Source organism: Penicillium solitum (assembly GCF_028829755.1).
Source record: "Penicillium solitum strain IBT 25940 chromosome Unknown utg000004l_segment0_segment0, whole genome shotgun sequence".
Lineage (NCBI taxonomy): Eukaryota > Fungi > Ascomycota > Eurotiomycetes > Eurotiales > Aspergillaceae > Penicillium > Penicillium solitum.
In genome coordinates this window covers 2,724,353-2,743,409 of record NW_027072124.1, presented here as the reverse complement: position 1 = coordinate 2,743,409, position 19,057 = coordinate 2,724,353, and the positions used below count along the sequence as shown (strand labels likewise).

General features: G+C 47.5%; 10 protein-coding genes across 10 annotated transcripts; 7 read left to right on the top strand and 3 right to left on the bottom strand.

Annotated features, from left to right (window-relative positions):
* Window positions 1-1,161: 1,161 nt before the first annotated feature.
* Window positions 1,162-1,590, top strand: N7455_007036 (uncharacterized protein; the record flags this gene model as incomplete). Its single annotated transcript, XM_065605496.1, has 2 exons — window positions 1,162-1,353; window positions 1,405-1,590. 2 exons carry the CDS (start codon window positions 1,162-1,164, stop codon window positions 1,588-1,590), a joined length of 378 nt encoding a protein of 125 aa, XP_065461350.1.
* Window positions 1,591-2,360: 770 nt separating this feature from the next.
* On the top strand, window positions 2,361-3,425 carry N7455_007035 (uncharacterized protein; the record flags this gene model as incomplete). The annotated part of the gene is made up of 3 exons (XM_065605495.1): window positions 2,361-2,997; window positions 3,043-3,254; window positions 3,309-3,425. The coding sequence occupies 3 exons, from the start codon at window positions 2,361-2,363 to the stop codon at window positions 3,423-3,425; spliced, it is 966 nt and encodes a 321-aa protein (XP_065461349.1).
* Window positions 3,426-3,714: 289 nt separating this feature from the next.
* On the top strand, window positions 3,715-4,370 carry N7455_007034 (uncharacterized protein; the record flags this gene model as incomplete). Its single annotated transcript, XM_040954804.2, has 2 exons — window positions 3,715-4,094; window positions 4,142-4,370. 2 exons carry the CDS (start codon window positions 3,715-3,717, stop codon window positions 4,368-4,370), a joined length of 609 nt encoding a protein of 202 aa, XP_040814681.2.
* A 751-nt stretch (window positions 4,371-5,121) lies between these two features.
* N7455_007033 (bZIP transcription factor) lies at window positions 5,122-6,460 on the bottom strand (the record flags this gene model as incomplete). Its single annotated transcript, XM_065605494.1, has 3 exons — window positions 5,122-5,201; window positions 5,285-6,283; window positions 6,349-6,460. The coding sequence occupies 3 exons, from the start codon at window positions 6,458-6,460 to the stop codon at window positions 5,122-5,124; spliced, it is 1,191 nt and encodes a 396-aa protein (XP_065461348.1).
* Window positions 6,461-7,308: 848 nt separating this feature from the next.
* Window positions 7,309-8,238, bottom strand: N7455_007032 (acyl-CoA thioesterase; the record flags this gene model as incomplete). The annotated part of the gene is made up of 2 exons (XM_065605493.1): window positions 7,309-8,088; window positions 8,149-8,238. 2 exons carry the CDS (start codon window positions 8,236-8,238, stop codon window positions 7,309-7,311), a joined length of 870 nt encoding a protein of 289 aa, XP_065461347.1.
* A 154-nt stretch (window positions 8,239-8,392) lies between these two features.
* On the top strand, window positions 8,393-9,887 carry N7455_007031 (uncharacterized protein; the record flags this gene model as incomplete). The annotated part of the gene is made up of 3 exons (XM_065605492.1): window positions 8,393-8,782; window positions 8,842-9,425; window positions 9,482-9,887. Coding segments are annotated over 3 exons (1,380 nt in total), but the record flags the coding sequence as incomplete, so codon positions are not given.
* A 270-nt stretch (window positions 9,888-10,157) lies between these two features.
* On the top strand, window positions 10,158-10,791 carry N7455_007030 (uncharacterized protein; the record flags this gene model as incomplete). The annotated part of the gene is made up of 3 exons (XM_065605491.1): window positions 10,158-10,303; window positions 10,459-10,525; window positions 10,549-10,791. The coding sequence occupies 3 exons, from the start codon at window positions 10,158-10,160 to the stop codon at window positions 10,789-10,791; spliced, it is 456 nt and encodes a 151-aa protein (XP_065461345.1).
* Window positions 10,792-10,831: 40 nt separating this feature from the next.
* On the top strand, window positions 10,832-11,197 carry N7455_007029 (uncharacterized protein; the record flags this gene model as incomplete). Its single annotated transcript, XM_065605490.1, has 2 exons — window positions 10,832-10,879; window positions 10,967-11,197. 2 exons carry the CDS (start codon window positions 10,832-10,834, stop codon window positions 11,195-11,197), a joined length of 279 nt encoding a protein of 92 aa, XP_065461344.1.
* A 1,588-nt stretch (window positions 11,198-12,785) lies between these two features.
* On the top strand, window positions 12,786-13,688 carry N7455_007028 (thioesterase family protein; the record flags this gene model as incomplete). Its single annotated transcript, XM_065605489.1, has 1 exon — window positions 12,786-13,688. The coding sequence occupies one exon, from the start codon at window positions 12,786-12,788 to the stop codon at window positions 13,686-13,688; it is 903 nt and encodes a 300-aa protein (XP_065461343.1).
* Window positions 13,689-18,427: 4,739 nt separating this feature from the next.
* Window positions 18,428-18,829, bottom strand: N7455_007027 (uncharacterized protein; the record flags this gene model as incomplete). The annotated part of the gene is made up of 1 exon (XM_065605488.1): window positions 18,428-18,829. The coding sequence occupies one exon, from the start codon at window positions 18,827-18,829 to the stop codon at window positions 18,428-18,430; it is 402 nt and encodes a 133-aa protein (XP_065461342.1).
* Between the last annotated feature and the right edge of the window lie 228 nt (window positions 18,830-19,057).

The following is a 19,057-nucleotide window of genomic DNA, read 5'->3' as shown; positions in this document are numbered from 1 at the left end:
CAGTGCGAGCGAAGCTACTATCTTGGCCAAGTCAACTATCAGGAACTCTAGGGAACTCTCTCGGTGTCACAGTGGTTGTTCTTGCCGCATAGCAGGCAAATTACTGTAATAGCTCAAAAAATATCAAGTTTCTTTTTACATTCATCGCGCATCGAGTTAGTATTCTGAATCACGGATGCGAGGTTCAACATCGGTGATAGGTAACCTCCAAGGTTGATGCTGAGTGATCAAGTACGCAAAGGTCTTGAGTTCGGGCTGATCTGGACATGGGGTTGCTAAGGGATGGTAGAGGCGGGACGACCGCGGTATCGGGTATGAGCGCTCCCTCATTCACCCACTTGGGTTTTGCCAAGCTAACCGGTATTTGTGTGCGCAAGCAAGTCGACACGCGCAGCAGTACGCCGCATCGTTCATTCCAGAACGAGTGGTGATTGTCGATTGATTGACCTGGAGCTAGAACCCTCCTGTGAGTGGTGGGCAGACGGTGATCCTTTCGTCCATGACGCATCCGAAACGATTGCAGCGTGTTGTGATATGAGGCTGGTGCAGATCAGGAACCAAGCCGCACCGTCGGAATTAGCTCCGAAGTGTCTATACAGACGACCAAGTTGATTGGAAATCAACTTGGCTCATTGTTGTATATATAGGCTCATGTATCCCTCTGAAATAACAACTCAATTCATACCTCTGAACTACAACAGATGCTATAACCGCTCCATTTCTTTCTTGACCCGCCATCTGGACTACACGGTGAACATATATATACAAACCAGGTCCAAAAAGCGCTGGAGGATTGGTGGTTTCCCGGCGAGTGTGGCATCTTTTGTTTCAGGTCAAGGCCTGCTGTCTTCGTTTGGTCATGACAACCATGGGTCTCCTTGCCGAGAACCTTGCCAGAGCTGTGATATGATCCGAACTTCTGCCGGGAGTCGGAGACGTAAGCGCAAATCAAGAGGCTCCGGGGAAATTTATCCCAGGAAACGCGTACTTGTGTAAAACGGCATTAAATCGGTATTTTGTTTATGACGTGTGCGAAGGAATTAGAGAGAAATTTAGGGTATAAATATGTGATCATTTCCATCCGTGTGAAAGCTCTGTCACATCCCCAACTTATAGGATTTCGTTGCCTCTTTCCCTTGTTCTGAATTGGTATTCGAAGCCATGGGTGGGCCCGATCCTGAGAGGAACTCCCGAGTCAAATTCACGAGGCGATCCCAGACATTGAAAGGCAAAGCTCATGAGCTTGCCAAGTTCTGCGATGCAAATGTATACCTGGTCATCATTCATCCGCGAGAATCGTTTGTCTATAACTCAGTCGATGATAGATCGTGGCCCCCTAGTGATGAGAAGCTGGTGAGTAAGACAACACCCAAAAGATGTTCCAGTCAGCTGAGAAACTGGTAGGAAAAGCAGTATCCTAATCTAGAACGATCGAACTTCAGTAAGACCGAAAGCCTTCAGGAAAGCTCCGAGAATGACTTGTCTCGGCTCACGCGGTATTTCGCCGCCAGATCGGAGCACTTTCGATTCTTAGAGGATCTCTATATGGACATGGATCCAGCCAATGTTGTTGCTGATGAAGAGGCTTAAAGACCATGCCTCGTAAGCATGATCATGGTATTTGTCTTGAGAACATGTTGTTTGCTCCTGGTTAGACTTTAAAGCATTCCAATAATGGAGGATGTGTACAATTTTTGTATTTTGGGATGACGATAGATTTTTAAAGCTCGAAGCTGTTCATGAATTGTTCTCTGGACTGAGTAAAAGTCTCCAAAGAATTGCCTCCTATTCCAGTCAGGAATCCATTAATTTGCATAGAGTATCTAGCTGTTAGCCTACAAGCGGTATCTCTGATTTTCATAGGCATAGGTAGACTGATCCTCGCCTCCAATGAACCTCCCCTTTAAGATCTAATAGCATAACTGTCCAGAAATCCATGATGGCATCAGCCCGATAGAATAGATCTTTGGGAAGCAAATTTATTAGTGTGGTGACCGAGAGTATCTTCGGGACGCCTTCCTCTTGTTTGCAACTTGCAGATTCGGATATCAATTGATGCTGCGACACTGTTTTTGATCTTTGATCCACAGGCCATTGCCGCGATCGGTGGTGGGTAAGCCGGGACAATAACCCTTACCAATCGTGGGCTGCTAACAGGTTTCATCTAAAGTGTCTACGAGGGATGAGGAGTAAGGTTACGACCAGCCAATCAAAAGGGCCTTGTCCACATATTCTTATTTAAATCACGGGCAACTCTCCCTCACGGCCAAAAACATAAAGAGAAAATTTCGTGAAGCAACTATTCACCCACTATCTCCGCATGAATTGAACCCAAAAGGATCCGATACAGAACTTACGGAATGGAGTCAAGCGCCAAGCGAGAAACTAGTTTACCCAATCAATTGTGGTCAAAGAGAGGAAATGTCAATGCAAAGCAATTCGAGTTCGTTGAAAGGGATGACGATGTGAATGAGGATACTGGGGAGGAAGCAACCCCGCCGAAGAAGCCCTTTGAGAAAAACCATCTATACCGAATGGGTATTCCAATCAAACCGAGCGAAAAGAGTGCATCTCATTCACTTTCCAAGAAAAGCTCACTCGACAAATATCACAAATCCTACAACATTGACCAGGCCGGAACAGGAGTAATAGCCTTGAAAGACACTGAGAACCTCCCTATTTGTCTGATCAAGTGCCGTGACGCTGGAAAGATGCGATCTATTCGAGGACTGCAATTTGCTAGCCACAGAAACATTCTATCCCTGATTGATCACTTCCAATCTGGAGATAAACTTCATTTGGTCTATGAGTATGAGCATATGGCAATCAGTCTTGGTTGTGTTGCAGGAAATGTTCAATTCAGCGACGCAGATATAGCGACAGTGTGCAAAGAGATATTAGAAGGGCTTAAATTCATTCACTCGGCCTTGAAGTCTTCATATGGCTTGCTAGATTTCAGCAATGTCCTTCTTACTTGGCAAGGCGAATTCAAGCTTGGTATGTCTTGTCCCCTCAATTTGAACTTCACTAATTCAAGAGAAGCAAATATCGGGGAATGCTTGTTAAAGAAGAATTCCTCCGACACGATTCAGAAAGATATCCAAGACGTTGGGTCAATTGTAGTGTTCCTAAGCGACCGGACAGCCGCACTTCTCGAATCAAGTCATGATCTTAATACGTCACCTCTTTCACAGCTGGCCCATTTATTTGTGCAAAGAAGTAAGGAAGACACAACAGCTGAGGAAATGATAAGAGTAAGTATCTCTAGCGTTTTATCGTCTCCATGACATCGCTGATATAATGGAAAGGACGAATTCCTGCATCTTGCCAACCCTGGGGGGGCGTGGAGCTTGAAGCGGCATTATTTTAAAACCTTACCTTTAGGCATCCGCATCGGAAGTCGGGCTAATGAGGACGATAATTGAGGCTCTGAAACCTCCGCAGACAATAAATAAAAAGCATAATAAACAAATTCCATGTAGGCACCATATGATCTAACCAAAACAAAGATGGTACACGTTGAGATCCCGTCCTTTCTGTTGGATGGGAACGAGCGGTGACTGGGCGTCGCCTGTACTAGGTTATGCTTTCATTTTTTGTAATAGTGATTTATTCTTTCATTCTCCTATGCGAGCCGTTTTATGTGCCGCAGGGTGTCTTAAGTAGAAAAGCCTGCCCTCTCTGTGAAAGTTTATCCGATTCACAAATAAAAACATGGCGACTCAAACCTTTGTTCATCCTAACAATCAAGCCCGTGGTTTGACTTACGAGCCCTTCGAATCCAGTTACGTACGCATGATCTTGGAAGCGGACGGAGTTGCCTGGCAAGACAACGCTCTTGCTAGTACAGCCCACTGGATACTTCTTGCTGGGTATCTGGTGATTCCTGGAACATTCACCTCTCTCCAAAAGTCCGACAAAATCCACAATGGCCTCGCCGAAAATGAAGCCGGAAAGTGGATTCTAAATACTATCCAGAATCCTCCGCTTCTAGCGACGGCATGCGTACTATTTGTCTCGGGCTTGGCGATCATGGCCTGGCTATTCTGGGAATTTCGCAGGAATTATATTTGGCTTATCAATCGTATTTTTATGTGAGTGTCGCGCATTGATGATACGAGATCTTTCCTAATTCTGTTAGCCCGACGCTTCTTAATGCATTAGCTGGATTTCTTACCACGATTGTTAGCCTATACACTGCTCATGATGGCGATTGGTCTATTATGGTACTTTTGACTGTGATTACCTCTGGCCTATCCGTTGCCTGCTCCCTCATCCTGCTATATATCTATAAATTTGGCAAACTACAGAGACTGAAACGGGAACACAATCAGATGTTTCGCAACTACGAACATCCTCCCCATGTCTAAGAATTACCCACTCTTCATACGATGTTATTACAGAGAAATGGTATATTGGCTATCCTGAAGGCTACAGTAATTCTAGCATTTTTAAACTGAAGCTTTTCGTTGTTCATCTGAGGTGACGGAGGAATTTACAATTATGGAACGCCACTAACGCTACTTAAGCAGAGCTGAAAGGGCTCCTAACGCTTCAGAATCTAGAGAAATCAATTATACTGCGCCGCCTCTCCTCAGCCTTAATTAAGGTCGCCGCCGGAAGAGTCTCTAGCTACGAGGTAACAATCCTGTTTGGCAAACACACGGCCTCGGCGGTCGAGACCGCGCAGATGGCAGCTACCCTTCCTAGGTTATTTTGTTTACGTCAAGGCATGGTTGTATAGGAATAACAAATTATTTTGTTTTCCCTTTGCTATGAAAGCCATCGATAGTCATTGAGGTACAGACACGCTCGAAACAAGCTCCTTTCATTTCTTCTCTTTAGACCTTCCCGAGCCAATAAGGGGCGATGGGTTGAAGTATGGAAAGAAAGAGAAAAAAAAAGCAAGGGCGGAGCAAGAGATAATGACTTTGTTCACGGACCCGAGCTTGCTAAAAAGTGTAGAATGTTCCGGGAAGGTGAAAGCCACTGGTTTTAAATCCTAGATCAAGGCTTCCGTTGATTCCAATTGATGGCCGTTCTATGTCGCGTTGTGCTGGTATCACGTAAGAATCTGACCTGCAATTTCTGTGCTTCCCAGCATTGAATTAGCTCTTGACATCATGACGATGAGATATCACGATGCAGTGAGGTAGCGAACGCATGCTCAACATCAGCCTTGCGGAACCCCGGTACTCGACCTAGAATGACAGTACTGTGTAGTAGTTCTGTCGACGTTTTGTAAGTATATCTTGGCAACCCATCACGACATCTTCGAACTTACTGCGACAGAGTAAGTCAATATCAAGGATGCGATCTGCTTTCCTATCCGGTATCTTAGGAAGTGCACAGTATTGTTGCAGGGATACTCCGCGCTCGCTAATATATCCTTCGACATCTTGACAATCGAACCATTGACCCCCGAGCCCAAATGTCTCGAGCGCTTTCTGTTGATTAAAACTTGTATCCCCATCCAAACAGCTCTCAGCTATTGCCATGCTGCCAAGAATCCGCCTTGGCATCCGGCGATTTGGAGCGAAAATTGCATTTCCAGATTCGTCTTTGGGCGGGTAGTGTGTCCCAGCGCCTCCGATACAATAGAATGGGAGGCCCGGCAGCTCGAGTTTATCTCCGATTCCCCCTGTCACCAACCTTTTGAAGTATGGATATGTCTTCTCCCTGTCTCGTATGCAGGATACCAATCTGAATACCCGATAGGTGGCAGTTGGAGACGAGCGGGGGTCGATGAACAAGCGAAATGCATGCTCCAAGCAATAACGGTGCAAGCCGCGGGTAAAGCTCGTCTCTTGAAAGTAATAGGAAAGATGCTCGCTGTCTGAAAGTGGACGTTCTACTGAACTTCGGCTTTGTATCGCTGAGTGACCGTCATCCAGATGAAAACTGGATGAAGTCGAAGAGGAAACACCTTCTCCAAGCAGATTTTCGAAGCCAGGTTGTAGTACTGGTCTCTGAGAAGCCACATATTCAATGGTATCAGGTTTTGGACTAAGATTTGCCTTTTCAGGTGCAGCTGAGCTGTTCTCTGGGCTTTCTGATTGCGGTAGAAAGATTGCTGCACGTAGCTTAATCAGTCGCTGATAGATTGCTGGATGACTGACAGAGGCATCATTCTCAAGGTTGGCAAATGCATCTCGGATCTTCCCAATCTGATCTTCCAGCTCAGATACTCGCACAGTTGTATTCTGTAGAATCGCTTTCTGCTTCAACCTGTGTACTTTTTGAGCCTGTCGGAGTTGGTTTCTCCGCTCCTGCTGAGTGTAAGCTATAGCCCGTCCAAAAGAATTATATTAGCATAAACAGTTCTAACCTGAGATAAAACAGACGCACCTGGTGCATCTAGCCGCGGTCTACCTGGTCGCTTAGAGCGGCGTGGTGGATTGTTCCGTCTATCCACTGAAGTGCCTTTCTCCGGATTAGTCCTTGATTTCTTGTCAAGCATTTCGGTGTCGTGACTTAAGGGGTTTGTATGTTTCGTCATGGCAAGGGAGCGAGATGGTGTTTTTGAGAGCAAAAATATATCGGTGGATTGGGCGGGAGAACTAGTATGGAGCGAAAAGTCGCATGGAAAACCTTATTCTCACGAATACATGGTTCTACTCTTCCCACAACAGAACAAGAACCACATAATTGAATTCTATGGATGGTGTGCTGATGTTTTCCATGATATTCTAATCACTTGACGACCTCGGCTCTCATTACGTTGGGGTCAACCTCGGCTCTCATTACGTTGGGGTCAACCACGTGGGTCACAACCAAATCTTGAATAGCCAAGCAATCAAACTTTGACTGGGTTCCCCAACAGTGGCAAACTTCTTCAGACCGTCCAGTTCTTTTTCGACTTCCGAGAAAATACTTTTGTCCGACAATGATAGTAAAATGTAAAAGATATCCTAGGCACGCATTCTTTCACCGTGCCAAAAGACCACTACATCTGACCCCTTGTTCAGATATGTCTAGAACTAATACATACTAGAAGTTTCGTTAAATATGTCATAATGCAACGGGTGCATTTATCGATGACGTGAAACTACAGGAAAAGCAGAAGAAGGTGGTTTTTCAATTTCTATGGAGAGCCCGCTATATTAAGAAAGAGGCACTGAATGACAGATAAAGATGCGGAAAATGGTTAAAGCTTTCAGATAGAAAGCAAAATACAGCGGGACAAAGGCCTGAGGTACAGGCAAACAAGCATAGCCTGAAACACAGGACCCATGCCCAACCAAGCAGGCCGAAGCAGATGCCTGATTAGGCCAGCAAGATGAGGTACATCGCAGAAACGGCTCTCTGTTATCTCCATAAGAGATCAGTGTATCTTCCAAGCGCGGTATGAATCTCGCCCTCGAAACAGTTGTTGACGCCGTCCCATCCCAGTTTCAATTGAGCAACTTTCAAATCCCTTTTGCGCCGTGCCTCAATTTCTTGCCAGATTAAACGAGAAGTTTTTGCTTCCTCAGATCCAGTAGGGCTAGAGCCTATCTCGGTATCTATAGACGGAAGCAGGCTACATTCCTTTAGCATTTTTTCTGGAGGGAAAGTTTTCCTCCCTTGCTTGAACACGTATCGCGACACTGCAGACGCGAATACACTTCGGCGCTTCTTCTCTTGCATCACCGCGGCTCCATTCTCCATCGAACGAGATGGTATCTCGGCACTATCCTTTTGGAGATAGAATTGTTTTGGCCGATAGGCGCCCCGGACGACAAAATGCGTCACGATATAGATCCATTTCTCATCCCAACTCAGAACACGCGACCAAACTTCAAATGGCTGATACGGCTTGATCTCTCTGTGAAAAACACACTGAACACCACTTAAGATCATGACTGCAGTATTGTGCGTTGGACGGAACGACAGCCGCTGGCTGAACAGGAGAAGACTAAGGTTGCCCCGCGAGATATCCATGTCGGTGAAGTATGTCGAATTGGATTTGTGTATATTGTAATCGCATTCGCTCAGGGGTGACCTTGTACGGTGAATAGCGGGAAGAAAGATACATTCTGGGCTCAGGTGGTCGATAGTGACAGGGGCGATGAAGAGTCGAGTCAAAAGCGTTCGGATAAACCGAAACTGTGTATAATTTGTTAGTGACATGACTTTCTATAGGTTCGGTTGTAGCAAAATACTCACATGCCATACCCATGGCAGGTTCTTGTATGCAAGTAGTAAAATCACCAGAACTGCGATAACCGTTGGTGTATCAAGCGCGAAGTTGGCCATTTTATTGTCAGAGATAATAGTGAAAGGAGATTACCGGAGACGAGAAGACAAAATCCAGGAAAGGGATCCTATCTTTTGTAATAAGAAACATGATCCCAGTTTCACTTTGTTGAGAATATCCCCAACGTACGTGTCTAGATGTCGTTGATTAGAATATCTCGGCATTCCAATCTATGCCCTCCCTACAAGGGCGCTTCTGGTTATAAATAGTATTCAATTCGCCAGCAACCAGCCTTATACTTATGATTTTTACACTTCTGTCTCTATTTTGATGTCCGGTCTTACATCCATAATGGTTGAGACGGTCTCGATTTACAACGCCCATCAACTCGCATATCTTGCCGTGGGTCTCTCTGTAATCTATATTCTGGCCGTGAGGAAATATCGTTACCAACGAGCCAGTTCTGCTGAAACAAAATATTACCAAAATGGACGTCCATTATCGGAGATGACTGTGAAAGAAGCCCATGAGGTGGTGCGCAATCTACGGGAATTGGAATTTCCATTCTCAATGCACCTCTCTATGAAACTATCTCTGCTGAAGGTTTTGCTTTCTAGATATCTCCGTATCCGCTTTATGTGCTAATTAGTTTCTCTTATCAGACTGGTTCAATTCCCACGATGGCTAAGTTGTTTGTCGCAACTAGACAACTAAACGACAAAAATGCGTCAAAACGGGCAGCAGACACAGAAATCATTCTGAACGAGGTTCACGACAGAGAACCTGGGTCCGACTCTCATCTGCTTGGAATTTCCCGCATGAACTATCTGCACGCCCGATTCCGGAAAGCCGGCAAGATTCTGGATGATGATATGCTACATACTCTGGGCTCTGCTGTGCTCGATATTTTCCAAACCATTGGCTCGATCGAATGGCGAGATCTCACACACGTCGAAAAGTGTGCGATTGGTGTTTTTCATAAAGCTCTTGGTGACGCCATGGAAATCCCGTTCACCCATCTCCCGTCACAGAAGGACGGTTGGAGAGATGGGATCCATTTTGCTGAGGAGATTATGGACTGGACATTGCAATACGAAAGGCGAGTTGCTGAGCCGACCAACGCTACTCGCGAGATCGGACGGCAGCTCATGAATCTGGCCACATTCCATCTTCCGTCTGCGTTGAAACCATTTGGAGAGCGAATGATTGCTTCTAGGGTGGAGGGTTATGTGCAGGAGAGTATGGGGTATGTGCCAACGATCGTTGGAAGTGGCTTAGAGTAGATGCTGACGGTGGTGACAGATTTCGGAAGCCAACAAGCCTTCATTACACTCTGATGGGAGTTGTTTTTAACGTCCGAAAATTTATTTTACGATATTTAAGCTTCCCCCGGCCAGAGAGCAAGAAAGTCCACATGCTCAGTAGCTCTCCAGACCCGGTCACCGGTCTGTACACAGCCAACTTCTGGATTGCCCATCCTTGGTATGTGAAGCCAACCTTTTCTAATCGGTGGAGTTTCAAGGCTATTTTGGCATGGACAACAGGTGGGACTTCTCTGACGGACGGGGGTCCATGGCGAGCGGACGGTTATGACCTGAGAACTATTGGCCCGACTGCCCAGGAGACACGCGGAGCAGATGAAATGGAGGAGATATTTGCAGACTTGAAGAAGCAAGGATATGCTGGTGGATGCCCGTTTCATTCCTGAATTCCAGGCCCGATATCTCTGTTCTCTCACATGTTACATTTTTCAACAAAGTAGGTTTGTGGTAAGGACAGTCTCGAAAATACACGAGATACCATCAGGCCTAGGATAGCTCCGTGTGGGGGACGGATTGTTCCGCTCTTTATTATTGTGTAGGGACACCACCACCCTTGAGCCCAATGACTCTTTGAAAGAATGCTATAAGTTCAAACCGACCTTAAATTATTGAGTGACAAGATACATATTCAAAAGGATTGATGTCAAATTGTGATCATGTCGAATATTTCAATGTATCTCAAAGCGTACCCTCGTGGTTCGTTCAACCAGCTGCAAAATGGTCCTGGATCTCCCTTTCTGCCTTTGCTACACTCCGAGTACACTTCAATCAAACAATCTTTGATGTACCTTGGGCAGGCCAAGTGAGCAATTCCTCGCTAGGTCAAACGTACGTACCAGAGTGCCACCGCTAACTCCCTGAATAGCTGTGAAGCAATAGGAATAGTTCCGCTCACTTTTCCAGGTTGCAATAGGTAAACACAACCGACTTAGTGGTCTATGATTCCAAATTATTCAGTATCATAGGCGCTGAAGCCACGATTGAGCATGTCCAGAAGCTCGCTTACCAGTCCCACAGGCGCCCTGTTACATTCATAATACTATACAGCTGTTCTTTGTTGAATGGGACCCACTTGGTGGCAATGATGGTACTCAAAAATGGCAATATCTGCTGGATGTGGATACCAATAGCATCAAAAAGATAGTAACTGACCCGCCAACCTTCAACGTCCACGGCTATGTGTCATACCAGGGTCATCTTTATGTTGCGACCGATGGTGCTGGAAGAAGTGAGAGCGGCAGTCTGGTTCAAATTGATCCGTTCTCTGAAGAAAAAGGTTCTTCTAAATAATTTTTTCGGGCAGCCGTTTGCTGGGTTTGATGATCTAGAGATGGATCAAGAAAGAAACTTCTACCTAACAGACTCCAAAGCAGGATGGGTATGTGACAAAGTATTGAATTGTGCTCTGGCTTTTCTTGTTTTACCGCAAAATAGTGAATTATACTGACTTGCTATCTTCTCCTAGGGCCGTGAAATCGCCAACTTCACCCCTCCAACCAATCCATCGATCTACTTCATCAGGAACTTGATAATGCAGTCGAAGGTTATCTGGACAACAGAAGTCAACGCAAATGGAGTAGCCATCTCTCCAGATGGGAAAACGCTCTACATTCCGGATACGGGCGTCTCCAATTTTCGACCCTCAAACAAGAACCCTTACGGCAAACGAATTTTATGGGCATTCGACATGTCCTGATCAGGAGCAGTGCTCACCAACCAGCGTATATTGGGGAATCCAGTGTCATATTTCTATGATGGGATCCGCGCATCAAGGGAAGGACGGCTATATGCAGGTTCCGGTGATGGAGTGGATGGGATTGAGCCGGATACTGGGTTTGTGCTGGGGAGTATTCCGGTTGGAGGGGGATCAAACGTGGCAGTGAGCCTGGCATTTGGGGGGCATGGGATGTGGATTGTTGGTAAGGGGAAAGTTTGGCATGTAAAGAATATCAAGGCTCAGTTGATGCGGGATTGGTAGGACCGTGCTACTCTTTAATATTACTCACTGGGACGATAGATTAACTAAACAAATCAGTTAATAAGGTCCACTAAAATTGACTCCCGGTAGCCTTCGGTTATACATACATTTGGTCCAACAAGCATAAGTTCAGACTCCCATCGCGGCAGAAGAAAGAACTTGTGACGCGTATGTCTCATAACAGAAGACTCCCAAAGCAACTCCAGCAAAAAAATCCGTGAAAATCGTCAAAATCCAGAACCATGGGATCTGAGGAACTCCTCCAAAGAAGTGAGCCGGTGTGCGGATGCCCAGGGTTGCATAGCTGCCAAGATACAGAAGCGATTTTCGATATTTACCAGACATGTACAGCCTGTATCCATAGAATCCGCAAAAAGTGTGAAATGGATAGGAAATGACTATCCCAATGCGATATGCTTTGGGGCTTTCGTAGATGAAAGGAACTGGAGGATAGTCTGCGGCCCGAGCGTAATTGTGCGTGTAGTGAATGGTGGTTGTAAACATCAAACAGAAAAGGAGCATTCGCAGGCGAGGCAGTTCTGCAAAAGACGAATGTGTAACGGTCTCCGAAGACATGATTATCGGGTCCTTATTTTGGATTTTTGGTCCAAGTTGTTTTCGAGGGATTAAAGCAGCGAGACGAATGGATAAGCGTGCTAAGGGTGCAATAGCCAACAAAGCTTGCGATCAGGGCGACAGAGAATATAAACCTTCGTTCAAACCAGTAAGTAATATTTTAAAAGTCACTCCAAGTGATATGTTCTTCGGTCTCACAATTGGAAGAAACCGAGGTATTAGAATATCGTTTGTCTTCCGAGTCACCCAGATATTCTAATCAAGCAAGAAGCACCTCGGTGAATTTGATCATTCATTAGCCAGCTGCCTCTGCAACATGTAGGCAAAACTGAAGATTGGCCTTGGTTTCCAAAGGGCCTTATTGCAGTATCGGCACAATCATAGAAATATAATCAACAAAATCTGCAGCAGTGATTGAACTTGCCGAAACTCTACCAGTAAGATCATTTTAGTGAGCCTAGCGCGCATTAAGAAAATAATGTATATCTTAGCTAGTTTTCAACAACTTCTATAGATCATTTCATGATTATAATAGCAAAGGGTGAGAATATGAAGCCTTCCAAAGGTTTATTGCTACCTCGGCATATTCATGATTCATGATCATGATTCTTCCTTATATAAATATCATGAACGTTCCAAAATATTGAATTGATTCATATTTGGTTTATACTCATGGTATCCCAGCTAGTTGATATTTGTTCCATACCCTCAAGCATTTCATTGACAGCCAATGAACGACTCCGACATTACCCTCAACCGCCAAATCGGCGTTAAAGCTATACGGCCTGGCTGCTATCGTTCTACTGTCAATCCGACACGAATGGGCAAGCTCTCATCGACTGCATTCGGAGGGAACTTGTTGGCAATTGCAGTGAATTCGACATACCAGACTGTTTCATGTCTTCACCACTTATATTCCATTTGTGGGCACTTCCTCCGTCCCGCCACAACAGACCGCAAGCTGATTTGCGAGGTGGAAAATGTACGGGATGGCAGGAGCTTCCAGACGCGAGTCGTAAGAGTCAGCCAGGAAGAAGATGATGGTTCGATGAGAGTATGCCTCGTTGCATCGGCCGATTTCCATGTCGAGGAATCCGCATCTATGGTCACATACAGCCTTCTCCCGCAATCTAGTGCATCGGCGCCTCTGGCGTCGGTCAATACGAAGCATTCTGCGCACCATAGATATGGTCTTTACAAGTATATTGAAAAATTCACGGAAGTTCAACCAATCTTCCTTCAAGAAGGCGACAGAGACCGAATTCCAGAGACCGCTCCGTCAGTGATATCCAGCGAAAGATTTCGAGTGCGGGGTCCGCTGGAAAGTCAGGCTGAAGAGCTGTCCGCTCTTGCTTTCTACATGGATCGAGGTCTTGCGTACATCCCTGCAAATCATAGTGGATATGAATTGCTAGACGCAAGTGCTTGTGCCACTTTGGATTTTGCTCTGCGGATATTCCGGCCACAAATCACCCTAAAGAATTGGCATGTCTCAGAACAGCGAACTGTTGTTGCAAACAAAGCCAGGGCTTTTAGTGAGGGGCAAGTGTGGGATGAGAATGGAATTCTCATTGCCAGCATGACCCAGCAAACTATGCTGCGTCCTAAACCAGGGTTTATACCGCGAATTTGATTAACAATTCAATTCGCAAATAAACGCCTCATCCTTCTAGTCCGATTAGGCGTCCACCTAGGTCAACCTAGCTTAGCATACTCCTTTTGTTTTCTTGTTTTTATGTGTCTTAGGCGTTCCTCCGTCTGCTTGCCATTTTCTGTTTACCCACTAGCCCAATGGATAGGAGACGACTACGGTACAACGCTAGCGCTATTAAGTGGGTCTAGTAACGTTTGCCCGAGTCCACGTGGCACGTGCATGTACAGGAAGTAGTAGTAGTAGTAGTAGTAGTGTTCATTTACCCTGTCCCCTCGCGAACGATATGCAGGATACAACAACTATATATCCGAGTATGTACTTTTAGAATGATCCACTTTCTGACATGAACTTAGAGCCTCGTCACGGCCTACCCTGGCCCATTGCCGCTCCCGTTGTTAGGCTGCCCTTGTGGCGCACGACTGCGAAACCTCTGCGACGCCTCGGCGAAGTCCAATACGGCCTGAACCGTCTTCGCCCTCGAGACGCTGTCTGGATTACCTCTCTCACCTTCGGTTGAGCCTCCCAGCAGACTCGACACGCTGTTCAACGCGTCCCCAACACTTCTTCTTAATTCTATCCGCAAGTCTCGTAATTTTGGACATTCCAGCAACACGTGGCTGACCGTCTCCTGCGCGCCGCACTCGCATCGATCATCGTCCCGGAAGCCAAATTTCTTGGCGTAAGTGGATAACCAGTTGTGGCCCGTGCGCAGCTGAGTGAGCAGGTATGCTCGGTTCCTGGGCAAGCTTCCGTACATTTTCCTGGTGTACCTCGCTGGTAGCGCGCCGTCCACCTTCCGTAGGTGCGCGCCTTTGGTGCTTAACTTCCACTCCTGCTCCCACTGAGCATGGGTTTTGCTGCGGAGAAAGGCGTTCTCTCTCGTCAGCAGCGACCGGAAAGGATGGGTTTTGCCCGTGTTGTTGTTCAGAGGTATGGATTGACTTGTTATTTCAGAGGGATACATGAGCCTATATATACAACAATTAGCCAAGTTGATTTCCAATCAACTTGGTCGTCTGTATTGACACTTCGGAGCTAATTCCGACGGTGCGGCTTGGTTCCTGATCTGCACCAGCCTCATATCACAACATTCCCCCTCAGGATCGCTTTGCTGGCAAGGCGATACTGGATTAACGCTGTGCAGGCAAGCCTCGGTAAAACCACTCAAAAAACCTTCGTGGGAAAATAAAGTGGAAAGAGCGCCTGCGCTGTCACATTTGTTGCCTCCGAGTCTCCAAGGCTTCGATTCCTAGAAGACTACAGAACTTGGTAAAAGCCGTAGGTCCCAACGGCTTGGTGAGACCGTCAGCGGCCTGTTCCGCAGTAGGAACATATTGAAGACCAATCTCGCCAGCATTCAGCACTGCTCGCTGATAATGGAATTTCACATTGAAATGTTTGGTCCGTTTGTGGAACTCGGGATTGCGCGAGAGGGCAATAGCGGACTGGTTGTCAGCCATGATGTTGGTGACCGGGGACCGATACAGTTGCGTCTCGGCCAGAAAGGTGCGGAGCTATTGCAAATGCAGAATGGCATTGTATTGCCCGATGTATTCGGCATGAGTTGTAGACGTGGCTACTTCCCCCTGTCTCTTGGACGACCAGGAAACCGGCGCACCCGTAAGTTGGAATACGTACCCGGACGTCGAGTAGGCTCCATCAGTGACGACAGAGCCGCTAAAGTCGGCATCCGTGTATCCAATCAATTGTCCGCTGCGGTATGTGATGCGATGGTATTGTGTGGCTTTGACATAGCGAAGCAATCGCTGTAGGGCGACCTGGTGGTGCGATTGCGGCTGAGACGTGAAGCGACTCAACGTGCCCAGCGTAAACGCGATGTCCGGTCGCGTTCCAACTATCAGATATATCAACGAACCGATGGCGGTTGTAAATCGTGCTTTGGCTTCCTCGTCTGGAGGTGCTTCGTCCGGATAATGATTCAAAACTTGCTTGGGATTCATCGGGGTAGTCTTTGCCTGATAGGTTTCTATGCCAAAGTTAGACAGAATCTTTTGGATGTACTGGTGTTGGTGAATAGAAACACCTCCGTCGGTATGATAGTCGAATTGGATTCCGAGGAATGAACGCGGAGTTCTAAGGTCGTTTAATTGAAACTCCTTCTCTAATGCTTGTTGCACTTGTTTGATTTCGTGCGAATTGGCTGCCGTAATGAGAAAGTTATCGATATAGATATAGACCACGCAATCGGATTTGTAGAATACGCAGTTGTCCGATTCTGCTATGGTGAAGCTATGGGCGGCCAGTACGCGGTGGACGTATTGGTACCAAATCTGTGGGGCCTGTTTGAGTCCATACAAAGAGCGGCGAAGCCGGTATACGTAGTCTGGCTCTTCGAATCCTTCGGGCAACTCTATGTAGATGGAAGAGTCCACGTCACCGTGTAAGAACGCCGTGACGGCGTCGAATTGGTGAAGCTTCTATCCGCGTAATGCGGCGCTGGCAATGATGTAGCGGACCGAGTCTATTCGTGATATAGCAGCAAACGTTTCGTGATAGTCGATGCCATGTTTCTGCCGATATCCTTTGATCACTAATCGCGCTTTGCGCGTTCCGTTGACTTTAGTCTTGAAGACCTATTTGCAGCCAATCATATGATCTCCGGCGGGAACGTCCTCTCGTCGAACCTTTTCCTATGTTCCGTGTTCGAGAAGCGACGTATATTCTTTCTGGATGGCAGCCCACTATTCCAGCTGATCTGAACCCGATACAGCTTCCCGAAAGGCTACCGGGTCGACTTGCCTGGCCGGTGCGGGATTCAATGTGCCTGTTGAGTATACCTTGCCTAATGACTCTAGAAGACGCCGTGAAGGTCGTCTTCTGCGGCTATAGATGGAATAGCCGAGGTCCTGTGTGGACTCTGCTTCCTGTTTAGTTGGATTGACCGGTGGAGGTATTTCCTCCCCATGCTGAGACGGCGTTTTCTCTTGCTCGGATGAAAAGGGTAAAGGCGATACCGGTGGTGTCGGCAGCCTATTAGCCAAGGAGGGTACTGACGGAAAGACCGATGATGGAGGAGCGTTGTCTGGGAGGTCGTTGCCTGATTCCCCCTCGATGAGTGGCGCCACAGGGGTCCTCTTATCGAACTCGATATCACGGGAAAAGACGGTCTTTCCGGAATGGATCTCATACAGTTTGTACTGATTCGGCTCATAGTAACCTAGCAATCGGTACTCGGACGACCTGGGTCCGAGCTTTGCTCGATGCTCTTTGGGAATCAACACCCATGCGCGGGAGCCGATCCGTCGTAGATGTAATAACGAGGGCGGCTTCCCGTACAATATTTCGAACGGTGTCTTCTTCTGTAAAATCGATACTGGTACGCGCAGCTTTAGGTAGACCACCGTGTCTATAAGCTCGGTCCACTAGGAAGGAGAAAGTTTCGTATCGGATAGGAGCGTGTTAATCCGCTCCCGGATAGTGCGATTCGTGCGTTCGGCCAAACTATTCTGCCCTTTGCAGTATAGCGGTGAGGTGTCGAACTCAACTCCCTGGCTCTCGAGGTATGTTCCGATCGGCAGGTATTCTCTCCCATTGTCGGTGAGGAACCTCTTGATCTAGGCGCCGAACTGTCGGTGCACCTAGGCCTCAAACTGTTAGAACTTCTGGAGCGCTTCATACTTCCATCTTATGGCATATACCTACGAGCCGCGAGAATAATCGTTAGTAAAGGTGATCACGTACCTAGAGCCATCTTAGGCGATCGGCATCTCTATGATGTCCGAATGGATCATTTCAAAGATTCTCGTTGAATGCAGACGTGGCCGTCTTACACGGGAGTTCCTCTTCTGATGCTGCTTACCCGACATACACGCTAGGCACTGCGGCGTTACCAGCAGCTGCGCCTGCGTCAGCGGTCGGTACGGAGTGCCGGTCTACCGGAGGACCACCCTCAAGTCTCCCCGGTTCAGATGTCCCATCCGAGCGTGCCACATCGCTTCGGAGGCCTGGTCCACTCCTTTGCACGCATCTTCTTCGAGTATCACAGCTTCACCACCGAGTTCAGAGGTTGACGTTGCGCATTGTGCGTCACTTGACTCCTAAGGGTCGTCGACGTCCATGGCCACCGCCTGCGGTTCTAGGGAATCTGCATAGCCACGGGTCGCCGGCGCCCTCGCCAGTTGGACTCGCTCTCGAGATCTTCTGCTCACATGGCACCGCAGGATCAACAGATCCTCCTCTGTATAGTAGGCAGTCCCCACGGTCCGTCCTCGGCGTTGCACAAAGACGTTCTGCGGGTGCGCTGCCACCGAGTAGCGGTCTCGTAATAATTTCGGCACGCTGATTAGGTTCATCCCGACGTGTGGCGCGAAGTATACATTCTTTAACACCAGGGGTTGGTTGAACTTCCCCCGGAGCGTGAGCTTTACCGTACCAATCCCTTCGGCTTCCACTGGATCACCCGCCGTGTCCAACATCTCGCGGTGGGGCCGCAGACTGCTGAAGCAGCTCCGGTCCCAGCAGATGTGGCTGGTGGCGGCCGAGTCCAGGATCTACCGGGGTTACGGTGCGTGGGTATAGAGGGTCGTCACCCTCGCCCTCACGATATTGATCCTCGGTCTCTTGGAAGTCGGCGGGCCCTGCCGATCTTCTCTCTAGCTTAACGGTATATTATACATGTTGTTTCTTAGTGAGCCGGAAGCACTCCGTTCGGCCTTCAGGGCATAGTCCCTAGGCGGGTGTGTTTCGCGCTGTTTCTTCTAGCACTCCGCGACCACATGGCCGCGCTTCTTGCAGTAGGTACATTTCTTGGGATTTCTCTGCACTACATTGATTGATGGCCCTAGGACTCCCTGCGGGGGCACGGGAGACTCCTTTCGTCGGACCGTCTGCTCGGCGTTGGATAGCCGATTTCTGATCGTGGTCGGGTTGACCGGATCCTTATCATTCTGGATCGCATCCACAACCAGGATGTATTCCGGTCCGATCTGCGTGAGCAGAATCGCAATATGTGTCTTGTCACCGATTGATCCTGGAGCGATGGCATTCAATCGATGTACGAGTAGCCGTACGCGATCAACAAAATCACGCGCACTGGCGCATCGTTCGCCGGTTGTCTCGCGAAGTTGAGCAAATAGTTCGCAGAAGGTGGCGAGTTCCATACGCCGGTACCGTTCTTCAAGTTCATTCCAGAGGTCACGAGATGTCTCTAGTCCCGCGACATGAATGCTGATTGTTGTAGCATGTGTATGTTGGTTGTATTGTTGTGGAGTTGTGTGGGTCACAATCCAGTAATATAGATACAGGTCTAACCCTAATGCATGAGTAGTGCGTATCAGGATGACAGAACAATACCATCAAAACAGGTGCTCCAACACTCCCACTCAGCC